Source organism: Stenella coeruleoalba (assembly GCF_951394435.1).
Source record: "Stenella coeruleoalba genome assembly, chromosome: 18".
Taxonomy (NCBI): domain Eukaryota; kingdom Metazoa; phylum Chordata; class Mammalia; order Artiodactyla; family Delphinidae; genus Stenella; species Stenella coeruleoalba.
This window is the reverse complement of record NC_137164.1, coordinates 74,108,788-74,123,830: the sequence shown is the minus strand read 5'-3', so window position 1 is coordinate 74,123,830 and position 15,043 is coordinate 74,108,788. Positions and strand designations below refer to the sequence as shown.

At 42.2% G+C, this 15,043-nt stretch overlaps 1 protein-coding gene across 1 annotated transcript in view; it reads right to left on the bottom strand.

The window, feature by feature from the left end:
- The window catches only part of TNFSF13B (TNF superfamily member 13b), an 81,686-nt gene that overhangs the window by 32,639 nt on the left and 34,004 nt on the right, over positions 1-15,043 (bottom strand). The window contains exons 2-4 of the mRNA XM_079902926.1: positions 14,873-14,933; positions 2,569-2,928; positions 2,403-2,490 (exon numbers count right to left, since the gene is read on the bottom strand). Of these exons, the coding sequence (XP_079759052.1) occupies positions 2,403-2,490; positions 2,569-2,898 (418 nt within the window). The 5' untranslated portion in view covers positions 2,899-2,928; positions 14,873-14,933. The remainder of the gene's footprint in view (positions 1-2,402; positions 2,491-2,568; positions 2,929-14,872; positions 14,934-15,043) is intronic.

Below are 15,043 nucleotides of genomic sequence, written 5' to 3'. Positions count from 1 at the left end.
TATTAATATTTAGAGGCAGGGGAATACTAGCAGACAAGGTTGAAGAAGATTGAGGCATCCTCACCCTACTAGGCATTGAAGCTCATTTTATTATAAAATTACTTAAAATATTTAATACAGATAAATAGGAAATAAATCAATGAAAAAAAAGTCTCAAAATAGATTCAACTATAAATGAGGAACTTAATATAATATAGTAAGCATTCCAATGCAAATGAGTTAAAAAGAATCATCTACTGAACTTGGCCGAGATATTTAGCAATAGTTTGGAAGGAAAAAGTAAAAGAAGAAAGGGGAAGTTAAGGAAGGAAGGAAGGAAGTTCCAAAGAAAGGAAGTTAGTAAGACATGACCTACCAAAATAAACTCCAGGACTAATGGATTAAATACCAAACTACAACACTAAATTACAAAAAAAGTCAAAATGGCAGAGAAAAGAATAAACTACTTAAGAGATTATGAACAAATATATTTTTGGCTTTGATGTATTACAGAAAATTTAAAAAGTGTATCACATTAAATATACAGATGCAAAATCTCTGTACAAGTTTAAAAACCTGCAAAATATTGTGAAAATATTTACATCAAAATTTTGATAAACAAGATGCCTAATATAGAGTTTATTCAAAATTATTTTAAAAATAGGACAAATGAGGGAAGTTATAAATAAAAATTAGTAGAAGATAAAATTAGAAGTTATCAAAATATGCAGAAATAAGTTAATTCTTATCTGTAAGCAAGCAAAAAATTAAATTTGAGGCATTCTTTTACAACTACTAAGCTAGCCAAAATATATTTTTAAAGGTAAAATGCTGTAAGAATGTGGAGAACTTGTACACTGCATTTCTGACTACATACATTTGTAATTCATTTTGAAAACAGTATGGCAACAGGTAGCAAGGGTGCTAAAGATGTTCACCCTCTTTGGCTCAGACGTTCCATGTCTGGAATTTATATTGAATATATGCATAAATTCCTCAGAAACAAAGAGATCTGCACAAAAATTTTGGCATGTTCCATTCTATCAAAAAAATTGGAAATGATCATGATAAATAATTGTATGATAACAAATAAATATGGATGTGTGAGAATTACTCAGAAACAAGGAACACATTTATTGTGTAATAAGTGAATACAAAAATATACCACAGTATATATACTGAATTTTTTCAATTATGTAAAAAATATAGATGATAAAACGCAAAATATGAAAATAATCGATGTGTTAAAGCCTAGTAAAAATATGAGTGTTTTCCAGTTTTAAAATTTTTAAACCCAATTGTTTCTGATAATTGGCACGAAGATATGATAACCAGATACAAAATTTACAGTTGTATAAAACGAGGAAGAATTTTTTCCACGAATAAGGCATTTAGTGAAAAATAAGTTCACAGAAGGAGCATCCTGTGTGTGCGTGTGTGTGTGTGTGTGTGTGTGTGTGTGGTGTGATAGGACACCTATTCTGTCTCTCATGCACTTCTGTTCAGAAGTACAAATACATGTAAATAATTACACCTGTTGGGTCTGCCTCACACTCACCGTGAAGATGAAAGGAAACAGGAGGTGTGACGATACCTCTCCTAGTACAAGCCTGCCTGGCACATTCTAGGGGCTCAAGAAAAGGTTCCTTCAATATAAAAGGGAAACAGCACCAAGGATTTGTTAAATTGCAATATTAGTAAGCGCCATTCAAATGCTCTTTCTCAGCCTTGAGATGAAGGAACTAGAGCTGAATCACGTCTTGGAAGGCCCCACCAAACCTGAGGTGTCCGGGACGCACACAATTCTGTGGGACACGTGCAGCAGGAAGAAAGGTAGCGATCGCTAAGGAACTGTTACAAGGAGGCTATAAACGTGTGTGGAGCTCCAGGAAAAAGCACACGTTAAAGAAAAGCATTAAAATCTCCGTGTGTGTGTGAGTGTGTGTGTACAATAGGCGTTTTTTAAAAAGCAAGACACCAAATGAAGCACAAGCACGCACCTGCCTCCGGGGTGATCTACACGTGGTTTCACGGCGGCTACGCCCCCCAGGAGATGCTGTCTGGCTGCCCTTCTCTGACAGAAGCTCATTCTACACTGGCACGTGGTGCTTTGTTCCTGCACGGCCAGACGATGCTCCTGACGTAGGAGTGAACTATCTATTGGAGGGGAAATGTGGGCCCCTTTCCCCTTTTTTAAAGTGCCGCGCAGATAAATCCCTCTCCCCACGAAACCCGCTCACCGTAGGACAAAACGTGCTGTCGGCCTATCACATCGGCCAGGGCTTGGTTTTCCCTGGAGCCACACCCGGCTGGCACGGCAAGCTGGCAAGTGTCCAAGTTTCCAGGTCCTGTCTGGCCTCCCTCTGCTCCTCACCTGTGAACCGGGATCCCTGGCTCCTAGCCGCTCTGTGCCCCCAACATACCTGTTTCTTCTGCATCCTGCAGGCCACGCTTACTCCTGCTGCTTTGGCTGGAGTTGCTTTCTCGGGGAGCTGGTAGCGCAAAACTCCCCTGCCAAGAGAGAAGGCCCCCGTTATTGCCAGGGCGTCTGGGTGCGGGAGCGTGGGGCTGGGGCTGCCGCAGACTCACTTTCAGGGCGGAGGTGGCGGCTGCAGCCTCCCGCAGGGCGGCCCTGGGGGCTGCGGCTCCCGCCTGGGGGGCGCCGGGCAGCTCCCGCAGCTCCGCCCGGAGCCTTCCCAGCTCTGCTTGCAGGGAAGCCAGGCGGCAGAAGGACAGCACCGTGAGGCAGCAGGACAGCAGGGCCAGCAGCAGGGTCACGGCCAGCAGCTTTCCATCTTTGGAGAAGCGGACAGAGGGGCTTTCCTTCTGGGGGAGGATGGAGACTGTCTCCTTCAGTTTCATTTCGTCTCTGGTCTTAAGGCGAGAAAGGCGTGACTGCTCCCCTGTGGAGTCATCCATTTCCCTCCTTGAACTTTGAAGGTTCGGGCCCTTTGAATAAGTGACCACAGAGAATGGATCATTTCCTGTTATCTGTGTTTGTTGATGTCCTACATTGACTACATGGCCCAGCTCGGCGCTCGCCCTCCGGAGAGTCCTCCTGAATTTTCTTCTCTCTGCCCGGCCGCATCTCTGCCCCTACTGTATGATAGGTCTTCCTGGCATTCGCCCTTCTATGTGATTGCTCAATCAGTCTTCCTCATTTCACTTTCAGTTTTTGTAAGAATTTTAATGGCATCTCAGAACACTCATGCACAAAAGGGCCCCTTAAATCTACTGACGGCAAGGAGTTGGGGGTTTGGACCAGCACACTACAGACAACTTTTAAGATAGGAAGGCGTTTAAGGAACTCCCCCTCAGGCATTAGGAGAGAACTGGGTCCACTTGGGGCCACGTGGCTTTGTGGGGAAGGGGGAAAAGAATATGAATAAGTTCCTGCTGGTGTGATAAAATTAATGAATGCCAAGGTCAGATAAGCTAAGTACTTCAGCATTGAACTGTAGTCAGCTGGAGAGTGATTTCCTAACAGTCTCTAAGTGGGAAATACAATGAAATGTCCTTAGACAAGGCATAAAAGTCCGCCGGGGAGTACTGTCCCCACTATCACCTTAGTAATGGAATGAGAAGAAAGTGCCTATATTTTGGGGACCTACTTAGATTAGCTGTGCAGGGGATCCTCTATATGCAGGTGTATGCATTTTGAAAGGGACTCTAAGTAATCCTCTTCCTCCTGGGACTCACTGCTAGAGAGGCAGCCACCCACAGGATGGCCAGTCCCCAGGAGCTGTCCCACCTCTGCCGTCCCCACCTCTGGAGCTGCAAGTCCCTGCTCCGTCTGACACCATTTGGGGGAGAATCGGTCTTAGCTCAGCTCCAGATGCCTGGGTCCCGTCATTAACTGCTCTTTCCCTAAAGCAGCTAATCTGCTCGTCCACATTAGGCCGACTCTGCCCCAATCTAACCTGTATACAAGACGACCCGACTCGACCCAGACAGAATTTAGTTTCAAATCTCTATTGTTGGGGGCCTCCCTGGTGGCGCAGTGGTTGAGAATCCGCCTGCCAATGCAGGGGACACGGGTTCGAGCCCTGGTCCGGGAAGATCCCACATGCTGCAGAGCAACTAAGCCCGTGAGCCACAACTAATGAAGTCTGCGCGCCTAGAGCCCGTGCTCTGCAACAAGGGAAGCCACTGCAGTGAGAAGCCCGCACACTGCAACTAAGACACAACACAGCCAAAAATAAATTAAGTTTTAAAAAAAATCTCTATTGTTGGACGTGGCGTGGCTGTAAGGACACCAATCCCGCCTGTGATTCTGTGTCCTCATCTGTTGGATGGGGTGATAACTGTCCCCGAGAGCTGTAAGGAGACTTACAGGAATGTAGAACAAGCTACCTTTAAGATGTTCCCATTTTTCATTCATTCCATTCATTCATCATGTGGAATCTATTTCATTCCTTCATTTTATGAACGGAATGTTTCATTTATTCAGTCCATGGAATCTTTTTCATTCTTACAAACAGTGCTGCAATAGACGTCTTTGTACCTGTCCCCTGGTCACAGCTGCACACACCTGCTGGAGAAGAGCACATAGTCACCTTGACCAGGTGTCTCTGAGCTCCCTCCCAGGACCGCCTGTTTCGTCCTTGTCTCACTAAGTGCGATGTCATCCACCTTATTCATTTTTACCTCTTGGGATTGTTTTTTCCTTTGCATCTGCAAGTTCCAAGACCTTTCAAAACAAAATTTTTTTCTGTTTAAAGAAAGGTTTTAGTGATTCCCGTGGTCCCCCCAGTTAGCTGTTCTCAGGTGGAAGTTGTCTTCTATAAGTAAGCGTGCAGACTCTTCACTGTAATACAATTCCTTTGTGACAGTCCTCGTTTCCAGATCATCACGGTAAAACATACTAGGTAACATTTCAATTTTTTACAAAAGGATTAGTTTGGGGATTACTTTCTGACTGAAAGTAATTGAAACTCTCTCAGATTATAAGTGTGTGCATTTCCTAGTACCTAAATACATGGAGAAATAAAAGAATTCAAGGCAGTGCTAGAAACCAATTACTCTCTTTTCCACCCTGGACACCTGCAGCCAGCGCTTCTTTCTGTGAGTGGACATTCTTCCCCTTCTGGCAGGCCACTCCGCTCCGTGTTCTGCTGTAAAAGTTCTCAAGAGAGAGGGAATGACTTGCTTTAGGGAATTACCTTCGCCTTCAGCTGCTCTCCTGGGAGAGCCACTGAGCAGTCTGCCTGCGGCCAGTTTGGAACCAGGAGCTGGTCTTGGACCACCAGCGGGCAGCCCCAGCAGAGGAGGGCTAATTCTCCCTCGACCAAAGGCGGCAGGGCAGCTGGCCCAGACTGGACATGGCCGGGTGATGTCCTCCACAGCCATCACATGATGCAGTTTCTCAGAAGACAGGTAGAAAACGAAGTGGCATTTATGTGCTCTCGAATTTCTTATTAGAGGAACAAAAGGAAGTTATTACTCCATCAATCAAGGATCTGTTTCCTGCAGAGGAAAGGGTGTGACAATAATTTAACTGAAATTCTGTTCAACAGATAGCAAGCGTGTCCATAGTCACTGACTAGCTCACCACATTCATGCTTATTTAGGGCTGGACCTGAGCCACACTTCTCTTCCACGGTTCAGCTCCTTTTCAGCCACTTCTTTTTCTCAACTGGAGTGTAAAACATCCTCCTGCAACAGAGCTGAAACAAACTGAATAAACAAAGGGAGTCCCACGTTCCCTGTCCCATCTATTCAGGAGAGAGTAGATAGGAACATGGGAGAGTATATTTGAAAAGAACTGAAGTCAGGAGTCTGTCTGATGGATGAAACACAGCGTAAAACAAACATCTACTCTGACGGTTTGCTTCTTATAGTGACAACCTCAAAAAGATTCAGAAAGCTTAATTTTAAACTTCTGGCTTAGCAATCCTATAAAGAATTGGCGGGTTTGAGAAATCTATCCTTTACCCATTTCTTTGAGGAAAAAAGTGTCTTTCGTAAGGATTTGGACAACTCAAGCATGGAGACAACAGCTCTTCTAGAAATGCATATGTACCTAAAAATAGACCTAGGTAAAACTGGCTTCCTCAGGTGCTCAGAATATGGAAAATGGCTTGATGCAAATAATTATTAATTTCAGAAAAAATCATGTTGTTTCCTTGTAGAAATATATACATGCAGTCAGTTGCTATTATAATTATAGAGAAACTTGAGTTGGAAGGCCAAGTGCTATCTGCTCTGTGAAACTGAACCAGGAAGTAATGGTGTGATTTTAAACATAGACAACACTGGTCATTTCTTATACAAAAAATAATGTCAGTCCCTGCGATGTTGATTTTTATTTCTTAATAGTTATATTCAAATGAGGAGTGTGTATGTATTTACTGGAGCTTAATTTTTGTCAGTTTTGGAAAAAAAAAAGCCGCTAAGAATTCAGTTTCATCTGTGAATTGTCCTCAATTTGTAGTGTAACTGCTTTCAGATTTAATTCTCTTGAGTGTTTATTTAAGTGTGTGTTTTTAAGAAATTTCTGTTTAATACTATTTTCAATTAAAGTGCAATTTAGTTTGTTATTCTTTACCTTTATAACACTTACGAGAATATTTTCATTAGTATTAAGATGAATATGTGTCAGATCATCTGTCTATTTCATATACATCAACTAATTTTTCTACTTTACATGCATGACACAGACAATACACACTGACACAGAAGGGCACTCAAATAATACCTGGTCAGATCTGACCATCTCAAAAATGTTGGGAGAAAGGATTAATTCTATCCATGCAGGAAACATTACTTATGAAATTCTCTCTGTCTTTAAAAACGAATAAAGCAGAGTTTGCAAACGTTTTTAATAATTTATTTGAAATTTTGCTTATTAAATGTGAGAAGTAAAATGATGGGGGTGAGATGTATGGCCTCTGAAGTCAGACGCGTCTGCATGCCCAATTTTGTTCTACCATCTTAACAGACTCTTCCCTGCCCCGAATCTAGAAACTGATTTTGTTTAGATAGACATTTTGGTGGGATGCTGACCCACTGCAAGCTTCAATTCTAATCACTGCAACGCAGTCCTGGTGATTCCATCCGCATCAGCATTGATTGCTAAGAGTGGACGGATAAGAGAGGTTTCTAACAATCAGATGGGAGGGGTGGTCTCTTTGGGGGCTCATGAGAAAGAGTTCATCATCTTTAAAGAGAAACCCAAGAAAAAGACATCCTTCCTGCACTGCCACATGTTCACATATGACCACACAGAACTGTGCTGGCCATCCACCAACTGCTGTGCTGTCTAGGCCGACAGGTGGAGGGTAGGAAGAAAACCTGGGTCTCTAACTGCACTATTGCGCCGCTGAATTAATCAACTCTTCGTGTTCCCTATCTGGGGATGTTTTATACTGAGTAATCCTTTTGCCTTATTCTTTAAGCCAATTTGAGACAAGAGTAGACGTTAATGGATCCCGAAACATCCTAACTAGTTCTGCTAGCGTGAGGATATCTATATTCCTACAACCCAAAAACTGTGTGTTTCGAATGTTCTTCCAGAATTTTTCCAAATGTCTTCATGTTAAAAATTACAACGTAAAGAGAAATTTTTGTTTTATATTTCATCTAGCATTTATTGCTGGAAAAACTAGCTCATTCACTAAGAAGAATCTTATTTCCATTTCTACTCTAAAGTTACTTTTTGATAACTTCAACTATTTAGTAGAATTAGGAAACAAGAAAACAACATCTTTAAAAGTGTTATTCTGTGGAGAGGTATTGAAGGGATCTGTCTTTTCTACGTGGACCCAGAATAAATTCAGTCACCTCTTCAGGAAGGGAATTAGGAAATCAGAATTGTGGGTCACCATGTAAGGAGGGAATCACCTCGAATTAAAGAAAAACCAAAGGAAGCCCAGGGTATTCTGAGAAAAATGCAGCCTGAATCCATTTTTCTTCTCCTTCCTACAGGCTCTGAGTTATCCATCTTTCTTGAGCCAAACTACAGAGGAACCCATAGGCAGCTGGATGTTGGGCTCTAACAGTTCTTAGACAAAGAAAAATGATGTGAGGCTTCTTCCCCCAAAGCAAGGTTAGGTAGTATTGAATCTGGGACTGGAGTCTCAGTGAATCTTCAAATAAATGGCAAAGCAGAAGTCTGTGGGCCCAGGCAGTGGGGGCCATCAGCCTCCCATGAGTGTGCCAGGTGTCCTTGACCTGGAGACGGCATGGAGGAACCAGATGAGTGGAGGTATTCCTCCCATCCCTGGAGCTGGGATAACGTAAGGGGTGAGAGGAAACGAAAGCCTCCCCAACGCCCATGTCTCATCAGTAGATGGCAAGCTTCTCTGCCGGCACCAGGCCGGCTTATCCAGATGGAGAGGACTTGGTTTGCCAGCAGTTGAGTGAGTAAAGAAAACTGATAGGATGCTTAGGAGAGGTGAACAGGCACAGAAGGAAAGAGAAACAGGAATCCTCTTGCCAACATGCAAAACAGAGGTGATGGACAATTTGAGTTCTAAAAATTAATAGAAAATTCAACTGCAGTAAGTTTTCTTAGAAACTAAAAAAGATCCCCATCATTTTCCAATGTAACAGTTTAATAGATGAATTAAAAAGTAATGGATGGTCACATTTTGTTGGTTTTTTTTTTTGCGGTACGCGGGCCTCTCACTGTTGTGGCCTCTCCCGTTGTGGAGCACAGGCTCCGGACGCACAGGCCCAGCGGCCATGACTCACGGCCCAGCTGCTCTGCGGCATGTGGGATCCTCCCGGACCGGGGCACGAATCCGTGTCCCCTGCATTGGAAGGCGGACTGTCAACCACTGCGCCAGCAGGGAAGCCCTCTCTGAGCAGCTTGGAAATCTGCAACTTCTCTTCTTGTGTTTTCCTGCTACTCAAAATATAAAGACTCTCTTAATCTCAGATTGTTTTATTACCAAGTCTGATTGCTCAACAGAAATATAATTTTATAGGAAATTTTGTAAAAGCTGTATTAGATAATCGTCAAGTGTCATAAAACATGTCTAATATGTCAGAGTTCATAAATTGCATTTATTGTTAATTACATCTGAATGTACTGCATTTAAAATGAATTTGCTGATTTTTGTCTATTCCTTTTAAATATAAGCCTCTTTTTTCTACCACTGGTATAAAAAAAAGAGGGTGATTTCCAGAATTTTAACCAAAAGCATAATCTGTTATCTCACAGCTACAGCTGTTTACATATTTTAAACTAAATAATGAGTTTCTACTAGTTTCAAAAATTAAACACAATCCAGACCCATTTTCGTATTTCCACACTCAAGAGAAGTGATCACAATGCAGTACAAAATTCATGTGAAATTTTCACTATCGCTTATCAGCCAGCAGTATTAGTAATAATTAACTAAGAATAACAATTCAAATAAAGTATAAACTGGGCTCTGCTGGTGACTATTAAAATCCTTCAGTATTTTAGAACACTAATCTTAAACCATTAACTGTAGACACTTTCTGAGTTTTTTTAGAGGTAAAATTGGCATATGACATTATGTTAGTTTCAGGTGTATAACATAATTCAATCTTTGTGTGCGCTACAAAGTGATCACCACAGTAAGTCTAGTTAGCATCTGTTACTGTACAATTGATCCCCTTCACCCATTTCACCCACCCCCCCAAGCCCCTTCCCCTCTGATAACCACCAATCTGCTCTCTGTATCTGAGTTTTGTTTTGTTTTGTTTGTCTGTTTGTTTTTTATATTCCACATGTAAGTGAAAGCAAACAGTATTTGTCTTTATCGGTCTGACTTATCACACTTAGCATAATACCCTCAAGGTCCATCCATGTTGTCACAATGGCAAGTTTCCCCCTTTCTCATGGGTGAATAGTATTCTACTGTACATGTACCACATCTTTTCGATTTAAAAAAAATTGTGTTAAAATACACATAACATAAAATTTATCGCCCTACCTTTTTTTTAAATTGAAGCATAGTTGATTTACAATGTTGTGTTAGTTTCCGGTGTACAGCAAAGTGATTCAGTTATACCTATATACACATTCTTTTTCAGATTCTTTTCCATTGTGGTTTATTACAGGATACTGAATATAGGTCCCTGTGCTATACAGTAGGTCCTTGTTGTTTATTTTACATATAGTCGTTTGTATCCACATTACCCTTTTGAAGTCACTTTTCAACTTCTCTTTAATATGGTTGACTTTTTTAAAAGATACATTTATTTATTTATTTATTTTTGGCTTTGTTGGGTCTTCGTTGCTGCGTGTGGGCTTTTCTCTAGTTGTGGAGAGCAGGGGCTACACCTCGTTGCGGTGTGCGGGCTTCTCATTGCAGTGGCTTCTCTCTTTGCAGAGCATGGGCTCTAGGCGCACAGGCTTCAGTAGTTGTGGCATGCGGGCTCAGTAGTTGTGGCACACAGGCTTAGTTGCTCCACAGCATGTGGGATCTTCCCAGACCAGGGATCAAACCCGTGTCCCCTGCATTGGCGGCTGCTTCTTAACCACTGCGCCACCAGGGAAGTCCCAATATGGTTAACTTTTGCATTTATAATCCTCACCCCATCCCAGAGAAGGAAAGATATCTCATTTGGGGAAACTTCTGTATGCCATGGATCTGCAACACGAAGAGGACTGCAGGACGCACTGTACACGTCATCTCAGGCTCCAGAAGGCGGCAGTGCATGGCGGACGAAGCCCCGGCCACACTCAGAAAATCTGGGTCCTGATTACAGCTGCGTGTCTAGGTTTGGTCCCTTCACCCTTGGGTTTCATCTCATTCCTCTGTGGAATTCACTTCTCTTTCAGGTCTCTTCCACTCTAATCAGTACAGAGAAAGGCATTTTGATTCCCAGGACTGTCCTTTGTCTACAGTGCCTCCTGTGGCCCTAGATTTTTTTTTTTCAAATTGTGGTTTAAAAACACATACCATAAAATCTACCATCTTAACCACTTTTAGGGTACAATTCAGTAGTGTTAAGCGCATTTACCCTGTTGTGCAACCATCACCACCATCTTTCTCCAGAACTTTTCCATCTTGCAAAAATGAACGTCCATACCCATTGAACTAAGGACTCCCTTTCCCCTCCCTCAGGCCCTGGTCACCACCATTCCACTTCCTATCTCAGTAATTTTGACTACTCCAGATACTCATATAGGTGGAATCATACAATATTTGTCTTTCTGTCATGGGCTTATTTCACTTAGCATTATGTCCTCAAGGTTCATCCATGGGATGGCATGTGTCAGAATTCCATTCCTTTTCAGTGCTGAATAATATTCCAATGTACGTATGTTTGCCTGTGATATTAATGTAGGCAGCCCTCATCTAATCCATCGAAGGCCTGAAGAAAACAAAGAGGCTGACTTCCCCTTGAGTAAGAATGAACTCCTCCTGCCTGTTAAGGGGGACACGTGTCTTTTCCTGCCTCAAGACTTGAACTGAAACACTGGCTCTTCTGGGGTCTTGAGCCTGCTAACTTTCATAGTGGAACCTACAATACCAGATCCCCTGGTTCTCAGGACTTCAGACCTGTACTGGAATAGGTATGTATGTATGTGTATGTGTGTGTGTGTGTGTGTGTGTGTGTGTGTGTGTGTGTGTGTGTGTACACACACATACTGGAATACATGTATATTTACGCATCCTGTTGGTTCTGGAAAACACTGGTTAATATGATACCACATTTTATTTATCTATTCATCCATCGATGATGGACGATAATCAACTTGGGTTTCTCAATGATCAGTTTGGGTTGCTTCCACATCTTAGCTACTGTGAATAATGTTGCTATGAATATGAGTGTGCAAAATCTCTTTGAGATCCTGCTTTCAATACCTTTGGACAAATACACACAAGTGGAGTTGCTGAATCACATGTTAATTCTATTTTTAATTTTTTGTGGAAACTCCCCACTTTTCTGTAGCGGCTGCACCCATTTAATTGATACATGTCCATCAAAGTGCTCAAGGTTCCAGTTTCTCCACATCCCTGACAATACTTCTTATTGTCTGTTTTTTGATAGTAGCCATCCAACAGAAGTGAAGTGATATGTCATTGTGGATTTGATTTCCATTTCCCTGATTAGTGATGAACAATGGACATTTTTTAAAGGTCTTTAAAGTTTACTTTAAAAAATAACACAGGGCTTCCCTGATGGCGCAGTGGTTGAGAGTCTGCCTGCCGATGCAGGGGACACGGGTTCGTGCCCCGGTCCGGGAGGATCCCACATGCCGCGGAGCGGCTGGGCCCGTGAGCCATGGCCGCTGAGCCTGCGCGTCCGGAGCCTGTGCTCCGCAACGGGAGAGGCCACAGCGGTGAGAGGCCCGCGTACCGCAAAAAAAAATAAATAAATAAAAAATAACACAAATGCTAACTTATTTACAATGTGAAATAAAACTACAGACAGTTCTTGTGCGTTGACTGGCACATCTCCTCAAATAGGCTTGTAAAGAAAACCTCAATCTTCCTCCTATGCATTTTTTTCTTTTTTTAATTTCGTTTTCCGTTTGTTTTATCTTTCTATATATCTTTTCACCGTCACACCACTACTAATCTCTCAACTCTTCTGACACCAAAAGTGTGGGCGCTCCTCTGTGAGGCCGGCTGGCTGTCCTAGAGTTTAATTCAATTCTGACACATCTATCTGGAGTTCGTCTTAGGTTCCACAGGCTGAGGGCTCAGTCCCACAAGACTAACTCCAGCCCACTTCAGATGGCAACCACAAGTCCAGGTTGTCACCGTGCAACTGATAGACTGGATATAAATCAGAGGAACCCACGACCCGATCCTTGGGTTTGATTAATTTGCCCACAGAACTCAAGAAAATGGTTTAATTAGTGTTTACCAATTTGTTATCAAAGGATGCGATAAAGGGTACATATGAACAGGCAGACAGAAGAGGCGTGTGGGAAGTGGCGCCTTGCTTCCACACCCTCTCCAGGACGCCATGCTCCCAGCACCTCCAGGTAGCCACCAACCCCACACTTCTGGAACTTTCCTGCAAGCTTCACCAGGCATGATTGCTCATTAACTCCAGCTCCAGCCCCATCTCTGGAGAATGAAAAGTGGGGTTGAAAATTCCAAACTTCTAATCATGGCTTGGTCTTTTTGGTGACCACTCTTCATTCAGTGACCAAGAGTCTCCTCATTAGAACAAAAGACACTACTATCACCTAGGATATTCCAAAGGATTTAGGAACTCTGCATCAGGAACCGATCAAAGACCAATATAAATATTTTCTAAATCATTTTAAAAAATCGTTTAGAAGCTAACCTATTAACAATGTGAAAAAAACTATAGATACAGTTCTTGTTTATTGATCAGCAAATTTTCTCAAATATGCTCAGATATTCATGTGTAAATACACTAGTGAAGCAACATTAGAAGCACAGGTTTTGGAATTGAGCAGGAGATTTCTTGGATTAATTTCACAGTTACTGTTATCAACCCACGTTAGCAAAATAAACCTACGCTGTCTACAAGGACACACCTGCCCTTACACCCCACTCTCTAGGTCAGTCTCCTCCGCCATGTGGGAGACTTACTGCTAATGTGACTTCCACTTTTCATGCCCCATTCCTGACCACTCCTCTCTAACTGAGACACTGTTTTCCTCTTGGATTTGTTAGTCTTGTGCCACGAAACATTCTACTTTTTAAGGAGACTTTGCATATGTTTAATCTATTATTGTTTGTTCTATAATATAAAACATAAAATCCAAACGCAATGTATAACCAGATGAAGATCCTGGATCAAAAAAAATAAAAATAAACAAGCTCAAAGAAATTTGGGGAGAGATTGAGGAGAGCTGAATACAGATTGGCTACTTTGTTGTTACGTATCTTAGGTGTAACAGTGGTATTGTGCTTCCGTAGGAGAACGTCCTTATTCTTAGGTGATGCATCCAGTAGTACTTATGGGTAAAGCGTCATCATACCTGCAACTTACTCTGAAATAGTTCAACGTAAAATAATAGATATATGATGGATAGAACAGACTGACAGGTGAAGCAAATATGGAGAAAAACATGAGCAAATTCTGAATCTAAGTGACAAGTGAATGGTTATCCATTTTACCACTATCTCAATAGCTCCGTACGCATGAAAACTTTGTAACCCCACAAATGGAACAAAAGGTCAATCACCTTTTTCTATTTACAAGTTCTGGGAAAAGAAGACATTGGAGGCGGCCCCTCCGTCTTTCGTCCACGTACATAACAGTCCTTTTTCTAAAAAGTAGGATGTGTGAGCTCTCATGAAACTTTCTCTTGCTTCTGCCCTTTCTCCCAGAAGGCAGGTCAGCTTCTTTGTACTCTTATCCTTCAGAATCTATGCCCATCACCTGCTCTGCTGATTCTGGATTTTTAAATCATGCAGCATCTTCGTCAGTTTCCAACAGAACGGCACTCAGGACAGAGACTGGAAAGGGGGTAGTTTCCGCCAAGTAGGGAAACCCGCATCTGCCACCTGCAGGGCCTCTGATGGGGGGTCTGTGTGAGGGCCAGAGACACACAGTGTCCCTAGGAGCCGTGGAAAATAGACTCGTGGCTGAGCCTGGTGTGGAAGGAACGATGCCGCCTTAGAACAAACTCTGGAGTAGAAAGACCCAACAAGATTTAAATAGCCAGCAGTTACCATATTATATTGAAAACCTGAGGCACTGCTCCAACTGTCTCAGATCCCATAAGTCAAATGGCTCTAGAACCGTCTCAAGAAAGAGATTAGGGGACCCTGACAGCAGAACCATCTTGATCACCAAGATTAACAATCCAGCCAGGAAGATGAGTGAAGGCTGAGTCAGATTTAATTTGATGTAGAAAAACAAGGAAACATGATCTTTCCTCCTCCCAAGTACAAGGAAGTCATTCTCTTTCAGAGAAATCTATTCTTTCTGATTATAACATGTACTATTTGTACTGCATGTGTATATATTTATTTACCTGTTAACTGTTCATCTCCCAAATTCCATGAAGGCAGAAGCTGTGTCTGTTTTGCTTGCCTCTATGGAACCAAAATACAGTACAGTGACAGAACACACTATAAATGCTCCATTCATTTAAACAATTAATGAAACAAATAATATCCATTATATTATTATATATTATGTACAT